The sequence below is a fragment of the Protomyctophum bolini genome (assembly GCF_963924005.1).
Source record: "Protomyctophum bolini genome assembly, chromosome: 20".
Lineage (NCBI taxonomy): Eukaryota > Metazoa > Chordata > Actinopteri > Myctophiformes > Myctophidae > Protomyctophum > Protomyctophum bolini.
Genome location: NC_137881.1, coordinates 24,629,444 through 24,655,607, shown reverse-complemented (window position 1 = coordinate 24,655,607; position 26,164 = coordinate 24,629,444). Strand labels below are relative to the sequence as shown.

General features: G+C 44.2%; 1 protein-coding gene across 1 annotated transcript; it reads left to right on the top strand.

The window, feature by feature from the left end:
• The first annotated feature begins 1,371 nt into the window (after window positions 1-1,371).
• Window positions 1,372-25,627, top strand: LOC308335736 (uncharacterized protein). The gene is made up of 19 exons (XM_080792908.1): window positions 1,372-1,475; window positions 2,239-4,154; window positions 4,468-4,649; window positions 6,351-6,412; window positions 7,291-7,329; window positions 8,049-8,336; window positions 8,696-8,841; window positions 9,720-9,855; window positions 11,076-11,678; window positions 12,250-14,057; window positions 15,851-15,885; window positions 16,328-16,443; window positions 17,969-18,162; window positions 18,269-18,369; window positions 18,840-18,953; window positions 19,329-19,485; window positions 21,351-21,484; window positions 22,305-22,635; window positions 23,785-25,627. The coding sequence occupies exons 2-19, from the start codon at window positions 2,300-2,302 to the stop codon at window positions 25,086-25,088; spliced, it is 7,605 nt and encodes a 2,534-aa protein (XP_080649034.1). The 5' UTR covers window positions 1,372-1,475; window positions 2,239-2,299; the 3' UTR covers window positions 25,089-25,627.
• The last annotated feature ends 537 nt before the right edge of the window (window positions 25,628-26,164 follow it).

Sequence of the window (26,164 nt, the reverse complement as noted above, 5' to 3'; positions counted from 1 at the left end):
TAATGTGTCATGTACTGTCTTTTATTCCTACTGCATGGTGTCTTTGTGTGGATGTGTCTGTCATTGACACCAACTGACTAATTGCTCCTTTTATACCATATCTAATTAACTTTACTTGACTCTTTGTCGTGGAGTGTATTTATTTGATGTCTACTGGGTGGAAACACTAACTGGATTGGTAACTTATTGAGGAAGATTGTAACTAATTTATTGTAATGTCACCTAAATTGCATGTTTGAAGGTGAAAATAAAATTGAACTTGTAACTTGGTGTCTTTCATTAGCCCAGTTCTTTAAAGCGCTGTTACAAACTGCATTTTCTAAATTTAAATTGAATTGGTTGTTGGTGCAATTCCAACTGGTGTAGTCAGTTTGGTTTATTTAGTAGACTAACTCCTATTTTGGCTCAGGTTGTTGCACATATATTGCCTGCCCTATATTATTTCTCTTTGCTGTTTGAGTTCTGTTTCTCTTCCTGAAATGGCAATTGTACAAAACATTCAAGTTTCATCCACTTCTTTACACCTGTAAAAACAAACATGCAATGTAACGAGTCTGATCCGGTGACCTTCAGCTTCCCAGAAGGCCTTTCTGAAGATGACTGCAGGGCTTCGAAATTGTCACTATAGTCAGAAACCTTCAAGGACGGGCTAGTGCAGTCTTAGTTTACCCACGTTCACACACAGTGAATATATTGCTAGTATTTTATTGATGCATTATACATTTATATAAATAATACTGCAGTAAATTACACCACTATTGAAGAAAATGTATGAGTCTGGAGAATGCCCTGGCTGACACCATCCTGGGTTCTTTTGAAACGGGCCTGAAAATCACACCTTCAGGGGGATGTAAAAAGCCAAGGTGATGGCAAATGGCACTCACTGCCTTCAACCTCCCCCTTTCCCCTTGTTCATTATGCCATGTTGATGAATTGAATACGTAGACCTGAATAGAAACAAGTCCTCAGGACGTTTTTGCGATGATAGACCAAGAGTACTTGTGCTGTTAGAATTTCTGTCTAAATAATTCAATCAAGATACACTCAAACTATTTCTTCTGTATAGAATAGAAATACCAGAACATTTAAAATAAAGAAGCTTTGGGTGTCTGCTTTGATGTTGATTTGGTATATTTGGCCTGTTCTGCTTAGTACAATCTGAGATTAACGGATAAGTTGCAGACGGTACAAAACATTAAATTTAACATGCAGACATTTGTTGATTTATCATGAGTCATGAGTGACCTCATGACCTGTGGGGATGCTCCCTGTGAGGAGGTGGGCTAACGCTTGTGAATCTACAAACTGAAACCCAATCAGAATCGCCACCGCCCCTTCGGGCTATGGGTTCAATCATCACCAAGCAGAAACGCCTGCAGATGTTCATTCCTGTCACACTGTAGCGACTATAGCGACAGGGATTTGCAAAAAGAAGTCAGAGTGTAACGAAACAGCCAAAACTACGCGATAACAAGGTACCGTACGTATGTCATTGCCATTAAACGTTTCTAATGAAAGGATTAGGTGCATAATATGCATTAATTGTATCAAGACTCGTTGATAACTGAATTTGATAACACAACAGGATTCCACTTACAGACTCATTTAAGCGTGGGTCAGTATCTTAGAGTGACATGAGGTGTACGAGGATGGCAGGATCATGCAGTGTGTTCTAACTTCTTTGTGGTGTGGGGTGGTGTGTGACAGTGTACCGTTTGTCTACCCTGTTGGGGGATGGGCTCTTGTCTAAGTTCTTGTCTTCTTCCTACAAAATCAAAATGTGACAAACGTATTGGCCTATTAATATATGACTAGTCCTAGTCTAGTCAAATGACTGTTCTCAATTTAACACTGAGTACCACATCCAGGCTCTCAAAATAACCCTCATTATGACTAGTTAAAATACACTAGCTAGAGTAGCTACTGGGTGATGCATGACAGTTTATTCCTTATACATAAATAACAATACAATATTATTTACTGTTGACAAAGTCACCATGTACACATGGGTATCACTAGAACTGGCACTTTAACACTTCCACACAACTCTCATACAACAACCTAAGCCTCATCATGACTGACAATGATGATAGTCTTTAATTCCACCTAATTTCTCAAAAATACAATAACATTTAATAATGAAAGGATAAACAAAATGTGTAAAGTTGCCTTAAGGTTGCCAAAAGATCCCAAAAGGGGGACTCAAATAACCTTTCCTTTTGTTCCTGTCTTTTTCAGGTTTGCATTGCTATTGGATTGAATTTTCCCCCTTCTCCCAGTACCCCGGGGTCTCTTAACAATGGAGTCGCAATACTCTCTGGACTGGTTGTCAAAGATCCCTCTGCCTCAGCCTCACTCCTCTCTGCCATCCCAATCCCCACAGTCGTCTCAGACACAGGGTCATGCCGGTGCTAGTAGTGATGGCAGCCCTAATAAGTCCTGTGCTGGCGCACGGGAAGGCACCAAGTCTGCCTTTGATAGGTTAGGGGATTACTCGCCCTCCAGAAATCCCTATTTGACTGCCATTCCCACTCCCAACCCCAGCCAAACCTCTGACTCTGAGTCTGCCACTCCCAACCCCAGCCAAACCCAGCACACCTCTGACTCTGAGTCTGCTGTAGACCTCCTGCGCCTCTTCGGCCTCTCGGACGAGGACTTGGCGCAACTCATGTCCTACCCAGAGGAGGCGTTGACGCCCGAAAACATGCCGTCCACCCTGCGACACATCCGCGCAGAGAAGAACAAGAGGGCTGCCGCTTTGTTCAGCAGGCGGCTGGACACTGAACGTGTACCTCAAACGGAAAGCGCTGCAAGTGGATCAGACCCTTTGACAAGTTCGTACCGAGTGGGGGTGGCTGAGAGACACGAGGAAATGGCTTCTTCTGCCTTTCACCACCAGCCAAGCAACCTGATTGACTACGGACAGGCCAGTAAATACTCTGGCGCTGAGTTTGATGCAGCTGTCAGTAGTGGTGCCACTGCAGATATTAGTGGTGTGAGTGGGAGCAGGTTGCCGGCAATGGACAGTTTCTCCATTGGTTCTCAAGGCTGCAAGCCAGTGAAGCCACTGACACGAGATCCAACATTGACAACATTCAGCAGCACAGCATCTGCCAGTAGCACTGAACACTCAACACGAGATCCTCGGTTGAGAAAATTCAGCAGCACTGCATCTGCCAGTGTTGGCACTGGTTCCATCTCACCCCTGGGATCGACGTTGCCTTCCACACAGACTCCCAGTGACTCTGGCACTGAGTTTGCTGCAACTGTTAGTAGTGGTGCCACTGCAGATATTGGTGGTGTGAGTGGGAGCAGGTTGCCGACGGTGGACAGTTTGGCCAGTGGTGCTCAAGGCTGCAAGCCACCGACACGAGATCCTCGGTTGAAAAAATTGAGCAATGAATTTGTGGCATTGATGGGATTGATGTTGCCTTCCGCACAGACTCCCAGTGACTCAAAAATGCAGACATCAAATCGGGACCAGGTCAACCAGTCTGCAATTGATCAGAATGCAATCCCGTTTTTGACGAACGACATGGATAACGGAATCGGAAAATCGTCAGAACCCGTTCCAGACGGAGAGACCCATCATCCAACAACTCTGGCTCCTGCTCCTGCCTTGACGACGGAGAATGGCCCTGTGGTCCTCGACACCAGTGAATCACATGGTCAAGCTGGTGTTCAGGGTGAAGTGTCGGTGGTCGGACATGAGGCTCTGAAGCCGCATCAAACAAAGCTAAGGCCGGTGGTGTTCCTGGTTCCTGGTCCTCTTACATCAGTGGTGCCTCCTGGCTCTCTTATTTCATTGGTTCCTCCTTCTGGTCCTCATACGTCATTGGTTCCTCCACCTGGTCCTCGTACGTCATTGGTTCCTCCTCCTGGTCCTGCTATTTCATTGGTTCCTGGTCCTTCTATTTCATTGGTTCCTTCTCCTGGTCCTGCCATTTCATTGGTTCCTCCACCTGGTCCTCATACGTCATTGGTTCCTCCTCCTGGTCCTTCTATTTCATTGGTTCCTCCACCTGGTCATCATACGTCATTGTTTCCTCCTCCTGGTCCTGCTATTTCATTGGTTCCTCCACCTGGTCCTCATACGTCATTGGTTCCTCCTGTGGGTCCTCCTATTTCAATGGTTCCTCCTGCTCCTAATCAAGGTTATTCAAGTTTTTCATTTGCCATTAGTTCGTTCTGAGTTTTTGCTTTCAATTTGAAGTGAGTTTGCTAGTTTAGTAAAGTTTTTCAAAAAGCTTATTAATGGTTTTAGGTTTTAGGTACCGGTAGTGTTTTTATTGTAATTTCAAATAGTCAGGGGTGAGATTCAACAAGCTTTAGAGCGCTGTGAGCTTGTAGATCTAAAATCTTTCCTATCTTTGAAGAGTTTTGACATAGACAAAAAGTTAACCTTTTTTCAATTCTAGTTTGTGTTATTGTTAAACTATAATAATAACCCTGGTCTTCATACCTCAGTGGCGCCTCCTGTTGCCATCAACCCACTGACGTCCATCCAGTGCCAGTTACCATCATCACAGCCGATAACGGCCGAGCAGGTGCCAGCGCTCGACATGATGAGAGATTACGTTGGGTCCTGGCCCAAAGCCTTTCCCCACACGTGTTCTATCTGTGTTGGAACAACATGTCGAACAATGAAGGTGAGTTGAAGACCCCATGTCGTGTTAGCGTTCCTTCCCTCTGATTTTGTTTTTGAATTATTAAACAATAGACCGGCTTACTCAGGGCCTTGCAAGTCTGGAACGATGCGAGTCAGGAATACACGCCCCGCCTGCAATGCTCTTATTATCTGTACGTTATGGATGTTTCGGTCACACTTTCTATGAAGCCCATGTATAATACATTATGAATATACTTATACTTCATACTCTGCTCCAGGTCCATACACACAAGGAGTACTTTTATTTCCTGAAATTAATTTGCATGAAGTACTCTCATTAAACAACGTTAAACTCACTTTGCCACTCACTTTACTCATACCCTCTATTACTGATGCACCGAATATTCGGCCGCAGAAAATATTCGGCAGAAAATGGCTAAAAATGCTTTTTCTGCCTATTCGGTTTCGGCCCGAATAGGCAGAAAATATATCACTGAATAGTGTATGCAATTAATGCATTCAAAAGAGCTGAATAAATGTTTTATGGACCCATAATAGTGATTATTATTTAAGTTAAGTTTTGCCATAACCATTTATTTTGCCATAAATCAGGTAGCTTTAAGATACGGCCATGACAGCAATGGTAGGAAAAAAGATATAATATTAATCATATTCGGTTTTCGGCCAACTGTTTCCTATATTCGGTATTCGGTTTACGGCCAAGAAGTTCCCTTTCGGCGCATCCCTACCCTCTATAGACCGATTCACAGAGGGTTTCCTGGGTGCGGCCATTACTGAGGTGTACCATTAAGCGCAACAGCACTGATTAGCTACACCTGGCCTACGGAGCACCTGCTCCATGGATTACACCTCAGTAATGGCCGCACCCAGGGCACCCCTCTGTGAATCGGTCTATAGATACGCCTGCTTGCAGAGATTCCACACATTCTTCAAGGTCCTGCTGATATAGACGTAAAAAGACAGACTCCGGCTCTGGGGCACGTGAATCGTATGGCGGCTGCCATTTTTGTTCCCAATATGGCAGAGGCACAGCACGCTGCAGTTGCGTAAATTGACTTTATTCTCCATGGGTTTCAGATCAAAAAGCCAAGTAAAGAAAAGATGCGTTGGGATTGGCCAGTAGTCACTTTGAGTGGCAGCGTGCCGAAGATTATAACAAGATTAAACAAAAAACCAACAAAAAATCACAACTTTTCATCAATTAGAAATAACTTCAACATTTTTCATAAATATTCTAAATAATAAACAACTGCCGCCGTCTCCGTTGTGCATCTCATCTGTCCCGCACCCTTTTTTTGGCCTTTTTTATTATCATTATTCTTTTTAACGTGTATGTGTGTATGTTTCTCTGTCACACTCACAACCTCCCAGACGTTGTTTTGGTTCGATGGCCCTCCCCGGCCCACCCATGGCTGTGCCAGTAGATAAAAGTAGATTAAGTTGTTGTAAAAGCATAAGACAGACTGCTCCAAGACGGTCAGCGACTCTAGCTAAAAGCCCAACTGTTTGTCTAATTGCCCCAATACACTAAGATGGACAATAATATAAATAAATATATTCTTCTAACAAAACATTACCTCACATATTTAGGAAACCACCACCGTTTACTCTAAGAATTTTCATGCTACTATAGTAGACTAGAGGTACTAGTGATAATGATTATTATGGTTACCATGATGGCCATGAAATCTTTATTTGACTTTTGTGTTTTGACTGCTAGGTGTGGATCGACCACCTGACTACCCACACTCACATCAACCGCTGCAGACTCCTCCGCAAGATGTCAGTCCTTTTTTATTTCTTCTGTTTTCATCTTTATAATTCATATTGTCTTTCAAGTTCATCAATCTCATCTTTATGTTTTCCTGGAGGCATGCTTTACTGTTTACTCCATCAACTCTTCCATAGTTAATGGGGTGTAAAAAAAACACACCTGTGTGAAGTGAGGGGCGCTAATATATTAAAGTCTAACTCATTTTGATTTGGTGATGTAATGGTGATGTACAAACGGTGCCAACACAAACATGAAAGGCCATTACCAATAAAGAGACAATATGACGTAATGAGGCACATTATGACATTTTCCCTTCATTGTCAATGGTGTTTACAAAACAAACATTGAAATGAGATGAGATTAAATTTATTGTCAATGTACAGTACAAGTACAGCACAGCGAAAAGTATTTTCGCATCTCACCAATGGTGCAAACATGTCAGTAAGGAGGATACATTATTTACAGTAGTACAGTAGTAGAATAAAATTACAAATAATAATCACTTATACCCCCTTTATGCCACTACAGAGGTCAAAGTTCATTTTGCATGCAATTTTGTTCTGGATTTCATTTGACCAACGTTTCTTAGCTTAATGGACATTAGCCATGTGATTATTATACCACACCTATCAACCAATCACATTGTGTGTAGCCTAACCCATTTTATATGGACAGATTTGCCATTTGCCATAATTAACAGACACTGGGACATACTTTTTGAGTGGTGCAACCACTCCAAGGAACAGCAATGTCCGTGTTCACCTACCGTATGCCTGTGTTGGTTCACCTATGTGTTGGTTAATGAGCACCACTCAGTTCACACGGGTGTGATTTTCTTTTTAAAGATGTGGAATAGATCAAGTTAATTGTCTGTGATTTCTCCTAGGTTTTCACATTGGGACGGAAAGTTGCCACCTGAGGTCAGGTGAGTTAGCTTTTGGGGTTTTTCCTATGTACATTCAAATTAAAATGGTTGTAGCATTCAGAGTGCTGAACTTTAAATATGGCATTGTTCATATTGGGTTTAAATATGCAAGCTATAATGCTGGTAACTTACAGCAGTGGTTCTTAACCCCCCTAAAATAATCATATTTAAACTGGGGACCCCCCACCTTGACAAGCACTTGCGAATGTAGGTGTTGAGTTTGACTCAGTTTCACAGCTAAACAGTGTGAAAATGGCTGATCTCAATTTATTTCCTTATTATTAAAAAGTTCTTAAGTCTTTAAATGAGCACTTTACTGTTATCTGGGGATCCCCCTGGGTGTCCAGACCGGTTGAGAACCACTGATTTACAGTGGAATGGGTGACGTGCTGTTGCTGTGGGTGTGAATGGATGTTGGTACTGTAGATTAGAAGACAGGCCCCTAGTATAAAGAATACTAGTATTCAGTATCGTAGAAGTATGAAGATGCAGTTCCTGATGAGTAGATGTAGTCCATGAGCCAGAGCCCCAAAATTTGATTATCAAATGAGTGTGCAAAGCCATACAACATTTCATATCGCACACACACACACCTACCTGTAGCTTCCATCCCTTTTTTCAATTAATTAACTTTTACATTTAATCTGATTTTTCGATTGTTAACATCCCAAATGTCCAAAGCTTAGCTTATTCTGTGTTATCTCTGTGAGGTCTTGCAGCAGGTTTTCGCCATCCAACCCCGCTTCCTCCAGAGCTGGAGCCACCACCACCGCCTCAGCCAAAGACGTCCGCCGCTCGGCCTCCTCTTCCTCGTCCTCCTCTTCCTCACCCAGCCGCCGCCGTAGTAGCTACTCCAGGTTGGCGAGGAGACGTGCGAAAGAGACGCCGCGATGGGGTCGAACTCGTTCACGCTCCAGATCCCGATCACGCTCCAGATCCCGCTCGCATTCCAGGTCCCGCTCGCGCTCCAGGTCCCGTTCAGGGCGCAGCTCCAGACACTCACGAAGGTTAGTGGGATCGAGATGAGGAGAAAAAAAGTGTCTTATTAGTAAAGGTGACTTGACATTCGCCTATCCAAATAAAACAAAAACTGAGTAAATAGAGAGTTGTGTAAATAGCATTAGTCTATTACTCAGTGGTTCTCAACCTTTTTTCACCAAGTACCTCTCCGGGTACCACCATTATGACGTTAAAATATACAAATACAGTAGCGTACACCTAACCTATCCCATCCTATTCACACAGGAGAGAGACTTGAACGGCACTAATTACCACCAGAGGTGGTCCTTGGTACCACTAGTGGTACTAGTACCACAGGTTGAGAATCACCGCTCTATGTAATACAACACAATTTCAATCTCACCAGGCTCAGATCCAGGACCAGGTCCAGGTCTCGCTCTCCTTGCGACAGAGGTGGCCGTGAGAGGAAGCCCTCTCCAGGGAGGTCCTTTGGAAGCAGACAGAGAGAGACGTTCACAGAGATGCTGGCCAAGAAACTCATGGAGACTTCAGGTTAGAGAGACACAAATAGACAGATGGATAGTGGTGGTTGCTCGGGTCACCCCTGTACAACCTTTACCATCCACGGCACCCCTGAATGACATTGTAAAGCTTTAGAGTTTAGAGAACCTTATGTCATATTACACTATGTAAATATGTGAAACTTCCTTCTAAGATCCAGTAAGTCATGATGAAATCTTCAGAGAATATTTGTTTCCATTAGCATTAGGACAGTTTTTGAGTGGTGCAACCACTCCAAGGAACAGCTTTGTCCGTGTTCACCTACAGTATGTGACTATGAGCATCATATAATGAGTACCAGTAGGGGCGCTGTTTGCCAGAAACAGAGAGAGAGAGACAGTGCTGCACTGTTGCCTGCTAATGAGAGAGAGAGTAGGAGGCGGAGGAGGAGGAGGGGAAGAGGAAGAGAGAGAGGGGAATTGCACCACTCGGTTCACACAGGTGTGATTTTTTTTGCACAGCTTTGTGTGTCTGTCTGTATGAGCAGCACGGAATGTACTCTACTTATTGGCTGAGCACGGAATGTGATGTATGATGATAAGAGCGGCACTCACTTCACACTCGTGTGATTTTTTTTGTAACTTGCCGTTTAACCACTTGAACCCCAGCATCCAGGATTCCGGGGGGAACATTCGCCAAAAATGGCCGATCTACAAGCTCACAACGCAACGTTGTGACCCGTTGGGAGCTATTTTTGATGAAGACACTTTGTGTACTATAGATTGAAAAAGAAAACCGCATCAAGAACAGTGCAACACACGTACGTTTTAGTAAGTCTAGACAGTCTGGTGAAATTAATTTCTTTCTCAAACTGTCTCTTTTCATCTCTCTCTGTCTGCCCCCCTCCCCCTCTCCGTCCCTCCCTACAGGTCTCTCAGAGCATCCTGATCTGGATGTGAGTGCAGTGATGGGGGCTCTGCCGGCCCTGCTGGATGTGCTCAAAACCAAGACGACCTCCTCCTCCTGCAAGCGCTCCTCTTCTCCTTCGGAGAGACGAAGCAGGAGGTCAGCATCTCCTTGGTCCAATCAGAGGAGGCGCTCCGTCTCTCCTCCGTCCAATCAGAGGAGGCGCTCCGTCTCTCCTCCGACTAAACAGACGAAGCGCTCCGTCTCTCCTCCGTCCAATCAGAGGAGGCGCTCCATCTCTCCTCCGTCCAATCAGAGGAGGCGCTCCGTCTCTCCTCCGACTAAACAGACGAAGCGCTCCGTCTCTCCTCCGTCCAATCAGAGGAGGCGCTCCATCTCTCCTCCGTCCAATCAGAGGAGGCGCTCCGTCTCTCCTCCGACTAAACAGAGGAAGCGCTCCGTCTCTCCTCCATCCAATCAGAGGAGGCGCTCCGTCTCACCTCCGTCCAATCAGAGGAGGCACTCCATCTCTCCTCCGTCCAATCAGAGGAGGCGCTCCGTCTCTCCTCCGTCCAATCAGAGGAGGCACTCCATCTCTCCTCCGTCCAATCAGAGGAGGCGCTCCGTCTCTCCTCCGTCCAATCAGAGGAGGCGCTCTGTCTCTCCGGGGTCCAGAAGACGAGGGACCGAAATGTATTCCTCGGTCTCGTCCTACTATTCCACTTCTCCGTCCCCGGAAAGAAAGACAACCAAATCTATTGTAATCACAGCAGGGAAGAGGTAAAATAATTACTTGAGTGAGATTAGTTCCCATTTGGATTCCACCCTCACCGTCATAGCACTGAGAAAGCTCTTTTTTGCACCAGACCCTTCGTCATATGGCAGCCAAGTCTATGTTTGTGTAGAGCACTTATTGCCAGCCAAGTCCATGGACTTGTAATGTTTGTTTTGGGGCACTAAATGATGACGTGAGATGCCATGTGGCCAATATAAATACATGTTGTGACTGGTTTCATTTTATACAATAATAACACACTTGTTACGTGTATATATAGTGGCAGTGAATCTGAAACGAATGAATGCCCCTGTGACGTCATGTGGCAGGCAGCCACAGTGAGGGCCAGTCACTTCACACATTTTGAAGGTTCTAATTGACTTGGTCTTCACTCTGATTCACAAAACTTCCATGCTGATGTTGTTGGGTCTTAGGGGGGTTAGTTCTATGTTTATGGCTGAGACATTTTCAAGCTAGCCCCTCCAACGTCGGGTTTTATACATCATGTATCAGCCAAGTCTATGCGCCTTTATTTTTGCTTTAAGCTTTAGGTGTAATGTTTCGACAATATAGTCCTCATGGTTTTTCTTTTGTTCCTTCACAGAGAGCCTCTACTACCTACACCCAGAGAGCCTCTACTACCTACGCCCACATTGGTCCCTCATATATGGCCTGCAGTGCCAGTACCTACACCCACATCGTTCCCTCACATAAGGCCTGTAATGCCTACAGCATCTAGTACCAGAAAACCTACACCTAAATCAGATGCTACATCGACCAAACAACCTACACCTACAGCTGCGTCCACCAGACAAATTACACCTACATCTTCAGCCACTTCTAAAGTTTCATCAGCCAGACAATCTGCACAGGCAGCTAAAGCTAAATCGACCAGACAAACTACATCTAAAGCTACATCCACCAGAACACCCACACCTACACCTAAAGATACATCGACCAGTCAACCTACGCCTACATCTACAATCGCATCCTCCCGAAAACCCACGCCTACGTCTAAAGATGCAGCGACAAACAGACAAACTACACCCACAACCACATCCGCCAGAAAATCTAAAGATACATCGACCAGGCCAACTACACCTGCATCTACGTCTGCGCCGACCAGACCTACTTCTACAGCTGCATCCAGCAGGAAAACTACACCTACATCTACACCTGCTTCCACAGTTGTGTCGACCAGTCAGAGGTGTGTTCAAATTCAACCAACTGTAAATGTTTACTTTGAATTGTTCTCTTGAAATAGTGTAAGTAGTGGTGTGGTGTGGTGAAACACACTGTTGTCCATTCAATCCTTGTAAAAGTGTGATATCAAGGATCCAAAATAATCTGCACCAGGCCGACGGCTGGGGATGAAGATGATGTTATTGGCCCCTTTCTGTCTGTCTGTCGGTCTCGCAAAACTCTGGACCTATCACGATCAATCGTTTGGTGCATGCTGTCAGTTACTGTCTGTATTATTGTACAGTTGTGAGCGCATTTCTGAAAAACAAACTATTTTCAACTTTCATAAATACTCAAAATGTGCTCTGTTTCTTTTTTAAATGCACCTGGTGTGAACACTTAACTCGTTTTGGATAAGAGTGTCAATAGATGGGTGAATACAGTTTTAATTGGAGAAGATATTCATTCTAGAGGTGAAGTGATGTTACAACTTTAGTGACTTATTTTGCATTTACATCATTGTGTGGTCTAAAATAATCTTGTCAAAAAAAAGAAAAACTTCAGATTAATTAATGGGTTTTTTCTCTCCTTCACAGTGATCCTGTAATTCCTCAAGCTATACTTGCCAAAACGCCAGTCAATCTGCCATCTAGCAGTGTTAAACCGTTGAATAACAACGACAAAACTGTGGCCTCAGAGAGAACCAAAACTACAAATAACTCGGATCCGTCACAACCAAAGGCCACACAAGCTCAAGGAATACAGGAAGCCAAAGAGCTATTGGAAATTCCAAAAGAAGGATCAGAATTATCAAAACGTCCAGAAGATTCTGAATTGGAAGATGGAGATTCTGAACTTCTGAAATGTGTCCAGTTGAAAGAGAGAGAGAGAGCCAAGATGGCGACAACATCAGGATCATCAGAATCATCTTCTACAGGCTCCTCCTCTTCATCTTCCTCGTCCTCTTCATCTGACTCCTCCTCATCTTCATCCTTTTCCTCCTCAACCTCTTCAGAGAGTGAGGAAACTACACCTCGGAGGGAGCCTCAAGTCAAGAAGATGCACAGAGAAAGCCAAAATGTCAATTCTTCAGGAGAAATGGATGAAGCCAGCAAGAAAACGGACGTGAAGGACACTGAACCTGTTCAAAAGGACCACCCGAATTCAAGCATCGGTGACGCAGAACATAACGAAATGGGTGACATTCCTAATGTGGAGGAGTCCAAACAAAAAGCTGCAGAAATAACACCCCAAATTTCAGTGGACAAATCCAGTGACCAATCGAATGATAATCAACTCGAAACCAAATCAAACGAAACTCCCAGCAGTGCTACACCATCGGATAGAGATGACACAGTTCCTCCACCTAATCTCACTGAAACTATACCAACGTCTTCAGATGACCCCGACACGACTCTTCCCGGCGATGCTACACCCACAGACTGTAAAGTTACTTCTCCACCCAAGACATCAACCTCTTCAGAGAGTGAGACTGCCATGAAAACTACAACTCGGAGGGAGCCTCAAGTCACGAGGATGAAGCTCTCTGCATGGATGAAGCTAGCAAGAAAACGGACGGACGGAATGGATGAAGCTAGCAAGAAAACGGACGTGAAGGACACTGAACCTGTTCAAAAGGACCACCCGAATTCACCCACAGATTGTAAAGTCACTTCTCCACCCAAGGCATTGGATGCCAAGTCTAAGCTTCCCGACGGCGCTCCTCCGCCTGAACCTACTCCCGAGTCTTTGGATCAGAAAGACGCCGGAACCGCTCACACCGAGACCACCAGGGACACCGCCATCGATGCAAACACATCTAACGATTCTAACGTTGCCTTTCCACCCAAGACCCCAGAAACGTCCTACAAATCATCGTCGCCTGCCAAGCCTCAGGTTCCTGCTGACCCCGACTCCAGCGGTCTCGGCACTGCTGCACCCCCGGGTGAAGATCCAACCATGACTACTGTGCCTAACCGCGAAGGAGACGAGTCGTTGTTGGACACGGATGGTTCTGAAACCGGTCATGCCGTGTTTAGTAGTCTCAGCGGTGTTGCACCGTCGCTTACAGATTCTACGCACGCCTTTCTGTGTTCAGATGCCGAGTCACAGATTCCCCATACCACTCCTGAGTCCAGCATGCTGGGCAGTGCCGCGCCGTTAGCGGAACAGTGCACTCCCACGTCGACACCAGTGGCCACAGAGAGTGAGACCCCACCCGAATGCTCAGACGAAAAGAGTCCGAGCATACCTGGGAACCGTCTGGGGTCTTCTGCCAAAGTCCCTCCGCCTGAGGCTACGCAGCCTGAAGGTGAAGACAGGCTGGGGTTCGAGTCTGCTGAAGTGTTGCAGATTCCAATGGAGGAGGCCACCCCTGAAGAGTCGACCACCTCACTGCAAAATGGTATGCTACTACAGTAGGATATACATTTGTTAGGTGTGTTGCATTGATACAGGTAAATACACATACAGTATAAAAGCAAGATAAAAAATATTAAGCACGTGAATCCTTGTGTCCATATTTTGGGCATGTCATAATAACCGAACATTTGGTGAAAATAGCAGATAGCTTGTAGATCTGCTATTTTCGATAAAGAGATTTGGCGTAGAGGGAAAAAGGAGACCAAGTCCTATGGGGGACCACTGTTCCAACTGAAGTACATTGGTGACTTTAAGTCGTTCAACTTAAGGTTCTGCTTTTAAGTAATAATTATTAAAAAATATATTATGTAATTTGTAGTCAAGTGGCCCTTGTCTCTCAAGCGAACACGCCAAAGACGACCTGTAATTCAGCGCGGTATAACTTGAGAAGAGAATTTCTATTTTGCCAAGCAGCGAAATATCTAGGCTTAGACTACCGGTAATTTGTTTGCCAGAGTGATGGTGGTGGAAAAAGTACTTAATTTTTGAGGGGTGCTAGCCTCTCCTATGTCCAGGTTTTAGTGTGCGTGTTTAAACATATTTTTAAAATGGCAGATCTACAAGCTTGTGAGCTTCTAGATCTGCTATTTTCAAATGGCCAAAATGTATAGGGCTGAAGTGGGATATTGTTTTTTTTCTTTTTTTAATAATCAAAATCTACAGTAGTAACTAGTAACTAAAGTTTTCACATAAAGGTTGAGTAAAAGTACAATATTTGTTCCTGAGATGTAGTGGAGTAGAAGTAACTGTATTGGAAAATGAAAATACTCAAGTCAAATACCTCAAAAGTACAGTACTTAAGTAAATGTACTTAACGTTACACCACGTTACACCACTAAGAGCTTCTGTATTGCAGAATGGTAGGAGGCAGAAGTATTAGATATGTGTGTTCTATCATTAAATAAAATATTAGATTTTATTGTATTTCCAAAACTTAATCAGATTCCAGCAAGGATCTGCGGAGGCAATCTTTGATATAAATACTAGAAACGATGGGAAAATAAAATAATCGAAGCAAAGCTGTCTTTGTGGTTTTAATACACAGAGATGTGCGCTCACAAATGATGGTATAAATCCGTTGCAAGTAACACACAGAAAAAGAGACAACACAGAGTTTTTTATCAGTCATGCCAAAGTATGGGGCTGGTTACAAAGACAGACAAAGAGAGAACTTGAAAAAAAATGAGGAACTGCTAGTTTCTGGTGCCGGGCAGTGCCTGTGACCTTTAGGCCTCACAGGTGCAGGAGCTGCTCAGCAACTGATACCGCTAGGCACCCACTAAGTCTTATACAAACATCACTTGACAACTGCAATTGTCCAGTGCAGACATTTCTAACACTGATAGCAAAATGTCAGTCAATAACAGTTGTTCACTCTTACATATAGACGGATTGAGTGGAAGAGCGGTTACAGGTTATAAGTTTCATAAAACTAAAGTGCATGCACACTGTCAGTAAATGGAAGAATTCCCTATCAGATCCCTTCGACATGGAGGTCAAAGAATAATTTATGCACTCTAATTTACAATTTAGGCATTTAGCAGATGCTCCTAATCCAGAGCGATTTACAGAAAGCAGGAATCAAGTAGGGCGTTCATTTACGAACAAACACAAACCGTTAGAATATGGAGATGAAAGGTTTCTACCGGCAGCAACTAAATGCCTTCTAAATCCTAAGAGTTTCGCAAAAACCTATGTTGCTAGCTAAAATCTAAAATGACACGAATATTTTCCTGGTTTTAATGGGTTAAATAAACCGCGGTTTTATCTCCATAGATGCTGTAACACTGGAGGCTTTGGACAAAGATCGGGTGAGTTTCTTTCCGTTTGTTGCTTAACCCATTCTGACCTGAGATCAGATTCATACGAGGTTTCCGCTGGACACACACTGGTCTGATGAACCCATTCTGACCTGAGATCAGATTCTATAAAAATGTCAGTCGCTCTTTGATTTTTCAAAAATAGCAGACCTACAAGCTCGTAGCGCGCCACTCGGTGGCGCGATATGAGCTTGTAGATCTGCTATTTTTCAATAGCTAAAGCATAACATGATGCCAACACCAAAATGGGTGCCCGGTCAGAATGGGTTAAATATTCAGGCATCCCTGCTGTGTATAGGTGTAGGTCACCTCCGGAGTATTTTCAGTCGGTCAAGACTGTAAATACGAGGTGACCTACCCAGACCCCATCTATACATCTATAGAAGAAGGTTTGAAATGTAAAAAAGGTCTTCTTACATTTCCTGTGTTTCAGGACATGGACATGGATCTGGATGAGGGTCCAGGCGGTGTGGAAGAGGGCATCTTTGAGGCAGAGGAGAAGAAGAGCGTCAGTGCACGCTCCAGAATCCGCTCCAGATCACGCTCCAGGTCAGGCTTTTGCTTAGTATGCATTTGTAACCCCAAGTGTGAGGCCTCCGTGGATATCAATGTCTGTCTGTCTGTCTGTCCACCCATCCATCCATCCATCCATCCATCCGCCACTTTAGTTCCAAACAATGAACTGTTGCTGTAATGGAAAACGAGTTTGCATATAATTAAGGTTCTATAGGAGGTATGAAATAGAATCTTGTATTTCCAAACGCTTCCTTTAGAATTTGCTGTGCACTTTCATGAACTCAAAGAGGATGAACTCGAACTCTACAAATTCTAGTGATCAAATGGCCTTTCCTTTTGTGCCACCCACTCGTATATGAGATATCCTAATGTAACCATGACACTTGCAGAGCGCATGTATGGCTCTCGGAGGCATATGAAGTCTTAACCTGTTGGAGTGACTCCATGACCTTGCCTTTAGTGCCACCCTCAAGCCAAAATGTCAGCTTGGCTCACAAGCTGCCTCATAATCTAATAAGCAGCCAGCAAGATGAACTGTATAGATTCTGGTGAACACTTGAGTGAGAGGCAGAGAGCATGAGAATCTCTCGGATGATAGGGGGCTAGCAGGCGCTAGCAGGCGGCGGGCGCTAGCAGGGCTCTGACTCTTAAAATCTCGTTTTTGCGGAATGGTATGGCTCTTAAGCCAAGTGTGTTGTTGTTTAAAGTCCCACATATGTACTTGACTCTGCTTTCAGTCGGACAACTTAATTAGACCGGCGATTATTTGTCTCCAAGCCTGTCATATGAGTCGGCCACACTCTGGCGGAAAGCAAGTATAGGCTGCGAGCAGAGTCTAATGAGTGCTCAAGTGAACGAGAATTAAATGGAAATATTGTTTCCGTTTTATGCTTCGGCTATGAGCCTTCATCAGAGCATAGCTTTGGGGGCGCCTGTGGCGTCGAAGTATTTACCATAAAAGTCATGTAGTGGCAGAAAATGGCCTCTGCCCACTCACTCTCACCCCCTTCACCCCGTTCCCCTGCACCAGTCACAATGATCAAAGGCGCAGTTGGACACAGGTGGTCAGTTTGCATGACAGAAACTGTATAGAAAGGCGTTCATTTGATCAATGGATGGACATTATTGAGGAACTGTATTCTATGGAAAAACTAACATTCATACTGAGACTACAAGAGGATAAATTCTATAAAAAATGGGAAAAGTGGAATCTCTTCTCTCAGCCTAGCGATATTGCAATAGGATTTCATTGAATGTTTGTTGTAATATGAAAAATGCAGCCTTTTTTTTCTTTTACTTTTTGTCTTTTTTCTTTTCTTTTTCTTTCCCGTATTGTCTTGTTAGTTGAGGTTTTTTTGTGTCTGTTCTTCCTTCAATAAAAATTAAGTGAAAAAAAAAAAGAAAGGCGTTCATTTGTAGAGAGTCAGTCGCTATCCTGTGCCTCTGGAGGCTACGCCAGTTATAACTCTGCTTTGCTGCCAAGTCTACTTCTTCTCCCTCAACAGGCACTTTTCCAAATAACTTTGTTCCACAACCGCTGGGTTTTCTCTCCCCGCAGGTCCCCTAAGAGGAGGAGGTCCAGGTCACGCTCAGGCTCCCGCAAGCAGAAACTCTGCGAGAGGTCACGCTCACGCTCCAGGGACCGCGAGAGGAAGACATTGCACTCCGACTCCAGTGAGAGACACACCCGTGAGCGCGAGAGAGAGCGGCAGAAGACGGGACTTCCTCCCATACGCTCCAGGACTCTGAGTGGTAAAAAATGAAACACCAAACATGTCATATCCCGAAATCTGATTATTTTCAATTCTTGCGATTCTGCCTGAAGATTTATTTATTTTATTCTTCTTTTTAAACCCAGTGTGCAGCACAACTCTGTGGGTCGGCCAGGTGGACAAGAACGCCACTCAACAGGCGCTCTCCAACCTGTTTGAAGAGTTTGGACAAGTTGAGTCCATTACTGTGAGTACAGATGCCATTAACAGGCCCCGTGTGACCTCTGACATATTAATAATGTCTCTTGTGAGATCTGAACACTGTGCCATTGGCTGTCTGCTCTCTCCTCTGCACTCTGAAAACGTTATCTCTCTCTGCCCGTCATGTTCATTTTCACATTGTTGCTCTTTTCTATTAATCACCTCTCAAAGGGAGGATTGATTGGAGAATATAAATATTCTCTGTGTTAATATACAAAATACTCTTTAATTCTTCGCTTTAACATACTGTTCCCCAAAGTAGCAGATCCACAAGCTCAGCCTGAGCAGTTCCTGGAACAACACACCAACTGCTTTGATATTTCTAGGGAGTAGAAATACTGATAAAGTGCGCACAAGGTCAGAAGGCCTCCTGAGCTAGCACTAGCAGATGCCGTTCAGAGTAGTTTTCGTTAACTATAATAACCTTATAATAATAACCTGTCTCTTGTCCTCCAGATGATCCCTCCCAGAGGCTGTGCCTACATCTGCATGGTGCACAGGCAGGACGCGTACCGCGCCCGACACAAGATCAGCACCGGCTCCTTCAAGGTCGGACCCAAGGTTATCAAGGTATATACAGCCCCCCTGCCTGTGTGATTAGATTTTTATCACACAAGACACACACCCCTCATGATCGGTCCCACTATGATTGTCACACCCTTAAAACAATTACATTAACTCTGTTTGTCTGTTCAGATAAATTACCTTTGAGAGGTTTTTCTTACCTTTAACGTTCCTGTGTGTATTGCTACACTTGTGAGGGCCAATAGTCCCGACTCCCCCACCAGTGTAGTAGAATATGATCATTTTTGACATTGTGAGGACAATTTTCCTGGCCCTCACAAGAGAAGTGGTCGGTAAAAATGGCAAAAGCACTGGTGAAAAATGGCATTCATTAACATAAGATCTAAAATGGTGATGTCCTCGTGTGTGTGTGTGGTCCAGATTGCGTGGGCACTGAACAAGGGGGTAAAACAGGAGTACAAACAGTTTTGGGACGTGGACCTGGGAGTGTCTTATATCCCCTGGGTGAGGGTGAAGCCGGGTGACCTGGATAACTTCGCCGAAGGTGGCATCGTCGACCAGGAAACTGTCAACGACGGTGAGAAAGAACAAACATCACTCGAGTCTTTATCAGTTTTATCAACTTGACGGCAAACATGGACTGTATAACTAGTAGTATGAGTAGTAAAAGAAAATATAAGTTGTCATTATGCATGTGCATAATGCATATTGCATAATAACTTTTTTAAATGTATTTTTTTATAGTAGTCAATTATCCCCCCCCCCCTATTTTCTCCTCAATTTAGTCATCGACTCCCCACAAACATTTCTGTGTTGTCACTGCTGTTGTATACTACTGACTCACCAATCTTTTATTTTATTTTTTTATTTATTTTACTTTTTATGATTTTGAATTTAGTGATTTAGATGATTATGAATTGAATACCTAGGACCTGAATGGAAACAAGACCGTACTCGTACTCTGTACTGTTTACAGTACAGATTACTTTATTTCTGCCAATAAAGTATTCAATCAAATTAATCAATACTCCTCCCTGCCCAACACCAATTGTGTGTTGTCGGTTGTTAGAGATAGCTTTGTAGACAACAGACAAATAGTGCAGTGAGATAATTTAAATACCCATTGTCAGGGTAACTTTTCAGCACAGTGTGAAATAAAGTCAGGTCTGAAAGCTGTTTGGCCTCATGAGTGGTTGTTTATTAAACAGAAGATTAAGTCGACTGATGAGAACGCAACTTGAGACAGTTGCATATAACATGAGGCATAAATGCACATACAGTCGTATATATGGATTGAACAGAATTCAGGAGAGGGTGTGTCTTTCTGGCCAAGTGGTAAATCTTACCGGCAGTATGCCAGCAAGCAACCAGCTTGAACCAGAGAGACAAGACTTGACCTTGGTGTTAGGCCCTTAGAGCAGAGAAGGGAGTGAATCAGAGTCTGATATGTAAGAACAGAACCTTGAGTCGCACGCCTCCCCTGCTTGTACTTATGCTCAGCCGAGCATACACATCCTGGAGATAAAGGGTTAAAGGTTTAAACATGTCAAAGTAAATTTAAAGTGTGTATCTATGAACTAACTAAGTGAATCAGTATATTTCCCTAACACCTCCTGGATCACGCTATCTCTGTGCGTCCTTTTAAATGGTGAAGTTAAGAGCAGACAAGAGTATTTAAGTTAAAGTGTATTTAATCAATTAGCAGTAAGTTAAAAGTATTACAGATTGAATAATGGAATGAGCTGCAGAGATCTCTCGGCGTCAAGACTGCAGTCTTGACGCAGACTTAATGCCCTCGACCATTTATACGTTAACTAACAATGCATGAATAATGTAGACTTCTGCTTTTCCTGGGGACACTAGATGGTCAGTCAGCAGTTCTTTACGTCGAGGCGATGGGTGACAAATGACAATGCAACCTATGGAAATATAGGAACTCTAGGGTTAACGGTCAAAGCATGAATTATTGAACGCCATCTGCCTGTTTGTTTCTCAAGACTTCTTGATATCGCCTCTATTTCTGGCATAGTGCGACTTCTTACACAGCACATGGCTTTTTGCCCTGTGAGGAGTCATTGTATGCATTATGATATGGCACAATGAGCACAGTGTGGAATGCTCCATGTGATTTTTATTTTTTTAGGAAAATAGCCTACATATGGCGATGTGGTTATAATATTTAAGCATGGACGCATAATACCATAATATAATCCTACGTATATGATCACACTATGCCACAACTGGTTGCCACTTTTAAGATTAAAGGATATCATTTGACAAAAATATAATTGAAAAGGAGTTAAGTGAAGGATATCTCATCACGGTCCCGACCCACAGGTTGAGAGCCACTGATTACACACACAAAAAACGCATTCAAACAAAGAACTAGAGGAATGTTTTAAACATCTTCTCTTCTGCCTCTCCTCCTCATCACATCCGCAGAATGGGAGGCTGCCAAGCACGCAGAGGCAGCCATGAATGCTCCGAGTCAGCCAGCCAGTGCCGAAGCCATAGCAGCATCCACCGCCCAGACTGAGGCTGCCTACAGCCAGCAGGTCATAATGATGCCTGTTCAGGTACACATGCATACATAGAAGACTCTTCTCACCCATAACCAGTGGAGGGAAACGTAATTTAGTTTTTTTACTTAAGTAAAAGTATAAATAGTGCAATGTAGAAATTCTCTGTTACAAGTAAAAGTCTGGTAATCAAAATGTACTTGTGTAAAAGTACAAATGTATTGGTATGAAAATGTACCAAAAATAGTAAATAGTCATTAGGCAGAATGTCCCGTTTCACAAGTTTTCGGATCATTTCCGTAGCAAAACCTTCAAATGTCTTCTAAATCTAGTCAACCAGGCCTGCAGTAGGCTATGCACTGGACAAATGTGCATGACTTTATTTAAATGACCTAGAAATACGAGGAAATGCCAGAGGGGGAAATCAACTTTTAACGACCACCCGACAGGAGTTTTCATGTTGCACGGTAAGACTACGGTCATTAGTATTACTACCATCACCTGGGTGGGTCAGTCGTGTAACTTTCCTGACGTTAAGCTGCCTATGTGTTCAACAGCACAGCCATGCAAAATAACACTGACAGCGATGAGGTGGCCGAAAGCTTGACCTGCATAACTATTTGGATTGGCATTGGGATTGAGAAACCGTGATCTATTTTGTTAATATTATATGCTGTTTTGTAAATGAGTTACAGAACGGTTGTGTAACGCAGCAGCAGAATACATACTCTACAGTACAGTAGGCGAAAACATATTAAAAACTCCTAATTAAAAATGATTTGCTTTGGGAGGTTTGTCTCCATCTCAACAATAAGACAGCATCACGTTCCCTTTTACGACCCGCTTACGTAACCGGCAATTATCCACAATGTTGCAGGAAAGCCATGCGATTGACCAAGAGCGCTCGTCAATGGAGGAGACCGACGTCCAGACACAGGCCAGACTTCATACCAGTGACGCCCAAGCAGCCCTGGGAAAGGTCGCTGCCCGCTGTGCCCCTCCGAGGACCGCTGCCCAGCATAGGACGAGGTTCAAGGATGTGAAGCGCATAGGCAAGAGAAAGGTGCCCGCAAGCGGGAGACGGGACGGAGCAACCAGAGGGGTTCCCACCGTCTCTCAGACTCCCACAGACTCTGAGGACGTCGCAGACTCTGCCCTTCCGCCGGAGGCTGTCGAGGGGGTCGAAAGGCGACGGGTCGGATTCCCAGGTAAAGCACGATTAGAATGTTTGAATATATATATGCGGCTGAAGTGAATACATTCTGGGCCTATTTAATTTAGTCGTTACTGTACTAGCATGAACAACTACTGTACAGAATACTACAGATACACGCTGCCACACGGAAACAAAAGTGAGCGGCGCTAATATATTGAAGTAACTAATGTTGATTAGGTGATGTAATGGTGATGTGAAACAAACATTGAATTCTCTTTATTGTTAATGGCATTTACTGTTTGTGTTAGGGACCCTCAAAAATTACACTTATGTGAAGGACGCCTCACTCCTCTAAACAAACATTAAAAGTCCATAGACTTGGCTGCCAGATGACGTAATTTCCGAAAGCCAGACGTTGGAGTGGCTAGCGCCCCTCAAAAAAGTAGTAGACTGCTGATTGGAGAATATAAATATTCTCTATGTTCATATACAAAATACACTTTAAATTCTCGCTTTGATATGCTTATGCTTTATGGTTCTGTACCTTACGGTTCGCTTTGATGTACTGTAAGTCAAGATAGATGTATGCTTTGATGTATGTCAAGATGTATTGACATACTTTACGGTCCCCCGAAATAGCAGATCCACAAGCTCACCCTTCCAGTTTCCCTAAAACAACACAACCAAGTAAGGTCTCCTGATTCCAGCACTAGATTTCAGCACTAGCAGATGTGTCGTCCAGGTCTGTGTACCTACATATCACGGACTGGGCTGACTCCCTTTTGCTGTTCAGGGCCTTCGCCAAGGTCAAAAGTCTTGTCTCATATTCTAGTTCAGGCTGGTTGCTCTCTGGCTTGATGCCAGTAAGTTACCACTTGGCTAGAAAGACCCACCCACTGTTGAATCCTGTGTGCTTTATATATGCGAACAATGTGCATTTATTTTCATCTTCTCGCAAACCTCTCCTTAAGAAAGGATGTGAACTCATCACCGGCCGACCTTTTATTTTAACTGTTAATAAATTGGACATCATCAGACCAGACCTTTTCCAGATTGATTTATTCTCACACTGTGCTGAAAAGTTCCCTGACACTGCCAACTAGTGTGATTAGTTGGAGCCTTATTGCTGATATAGCTCAAAACTAATTTATTTTAAATGTCTTTTAATGAAATTCACCACAATTCTCTTGTCACACACTAGCACCCGCAGAACAACCTGGGGAAACGGAAGATGGCAGTGAAGGAGCCGACGAGAGACAGTCCTGGTCCGCCACCACGCCGCCACGCGGCCGGGGCGCGCACGGCCGACCCCGCAGGCGAAGATTCTACGACGCTCAGCGTGCCAGGTTCAGAACGCTGCAGGTGGAACTGGTGGATACCCGGCGGAGCATCGTCGGTCAGCTCCGTGGGATGGAGAGCCGCATGTATCCTGTGTTGCAGTCCATCAGCCGGAGTTTGGAACGAATGGCGGATTTGATGGCAGGCAGTTCAGCTCCAGTGTCTGATATGATGCACAACAACTCAGCTCCTGTGTCTGATATGATACACAACAACTCAGCTCCAGTGTCTGATATGATACACAACAACTCAGCTCCAGTGTCTGATATGATACACAACAACTCAGCTCCAGTGTCTGATATGATACACAACAACTCAGCTCCAGTGTCTGATATTATGGACAACAACTCAGCTCCTGTGTCTGATATGATACACAGCAACTCAGCTCCTGTGTCTGATATGGACAACAACTCAGCTCCAGTGTCTGATATGATACACAACAACTCGGCTCCAGTGTCTGATATTATGGACAGCAGCTCAGCTCCAGTGTCTGATATAATGGACAACAACTCAGCTCCAGTGTCTGATATTATGGACAACAACTCAGCTCCAGTGGCTGATATAATCGACAACACCTCATCCCCAGTGCCTGATATAATCGACAACACCTCTCCCTCAGTGCCTGATATGGACAGCAGCTCAGCTCTAGTGGCTGATGTAAAGGACAACTGCTCAGCCCCTGTGTCTGATATAATCGACAACACCTCACCCTCAGTGCCTGATATAATCGACAACACCTCATCCCCAGTGCCTGATATAATCGACAACACCTCATCCCCAGTGCCTGATATAATCGACAACACCTCTCCCTCAGTGCCTGATATGGACAGCAGCTCAGCTCTAGTGGCTGATGTAAAGGACAACTGCTCAGTCTCTGTGTCTGATAGGATGAACCAGAACTCAGTCCCTGTGTCTGATATAACGGACCAGAACTCAGCCCCAGTGGTTGATGTAATGTACCTTAAGGCAACCGACTCGCCTTTTCGGTCTCTCAGGTCCAGGGCTAACCTGACCACGACGGATACGTCCAGCTGTCTGTCGGATGCCAGTGCCACCAGCACTTCCGACACCAGTGCCACCAGCACTTCCGACTTTCCCACAAGGGGCCGCAGAGCCACGGGCCTTCACACCCGCGGCGGTCGGAGGAGCAGCCGCAGACGCCGCTGAAGTTTGTTTGTTTTAGTTTGTTTGTTCTAAATCGCCTCGTTGCCTAATTTGGTCAGCCGTTAGGGTCACCTGCTAGTGAGGTCCACTTAGCTCCTCACCGTTCCGACACCCCCTGCTGACAGGCGCCGTCGCAGACTGTATTCTGGACGGTAGGACGGAAGGATTGCCCGTCCATGTTTCTGTTTTTGTGGTTAATAAACAATTAATTTCATAATGACTTCTTTTTTTTTTAGAGGAACGTCACGTCACCCCAAGTCACAATGCGTTGTAACTTTCAACTGCCATAACGTTCAAAGTGCATTACTGGAGAGCTGTCACATTATGAACAATAAGGCCTTGATTCTGCCCATCTCTTGGCAAGACAAACATCTGAAGACTTCATCTGAATATAATAGGCCTGTGCACTTGCTAAACTTGGCCTATAGTTCGGCCCTTCTTTCATTCACAATTAATTTGTGTTCTAATCTATGCTATGGTAGATCTTCCATAAAGGGACAAATCGCTCTAGAGAGTTTACTCCTTAAGCCTGAGACTTTAAGGTTGACTGTGACCTCTCATAATGTGTACTTTAAAAGTTTATATAAAGTTAAAAAACAAAGACACTTCTCTTGTTTGTGGGCCTTTATTACAGAAATACCAATTTTGTCACTTTATACTACTACTGTAGTATCGTATGATTTGTGGCATTCTGGCCTTGTGAAAGAAAGTTGTGATCCAGGTGGTTTCTTCCTCATATCAATTTAGTTGGGGGAGGGGCGAGGGCCCGAGGGGGTTCCAAGAGTTACAACAAATCGTGGCGTCTTCTGAGTGACCGTACAAAAAGTGCAATAGTTCTCTGTCCTGTCTGAGCTTATATAGCCAATGTATGCACATGCATACATGTGTGCATAACTGCATAATGTGTGTGTGTGTGTGTGTGTGTGTGTGTGTGTGTGTGTGTGTGTGTGTGTGTGTGTGTGTGTAAATGGTCAACCTCAGATCAAAACGAGGCAACAGATTAAATTGCAAATGAAAATAACTAAAGAAGCAAAACGAGTGCCTGGCTTGATTTGGTGACCTGACATAACCCTTGGACC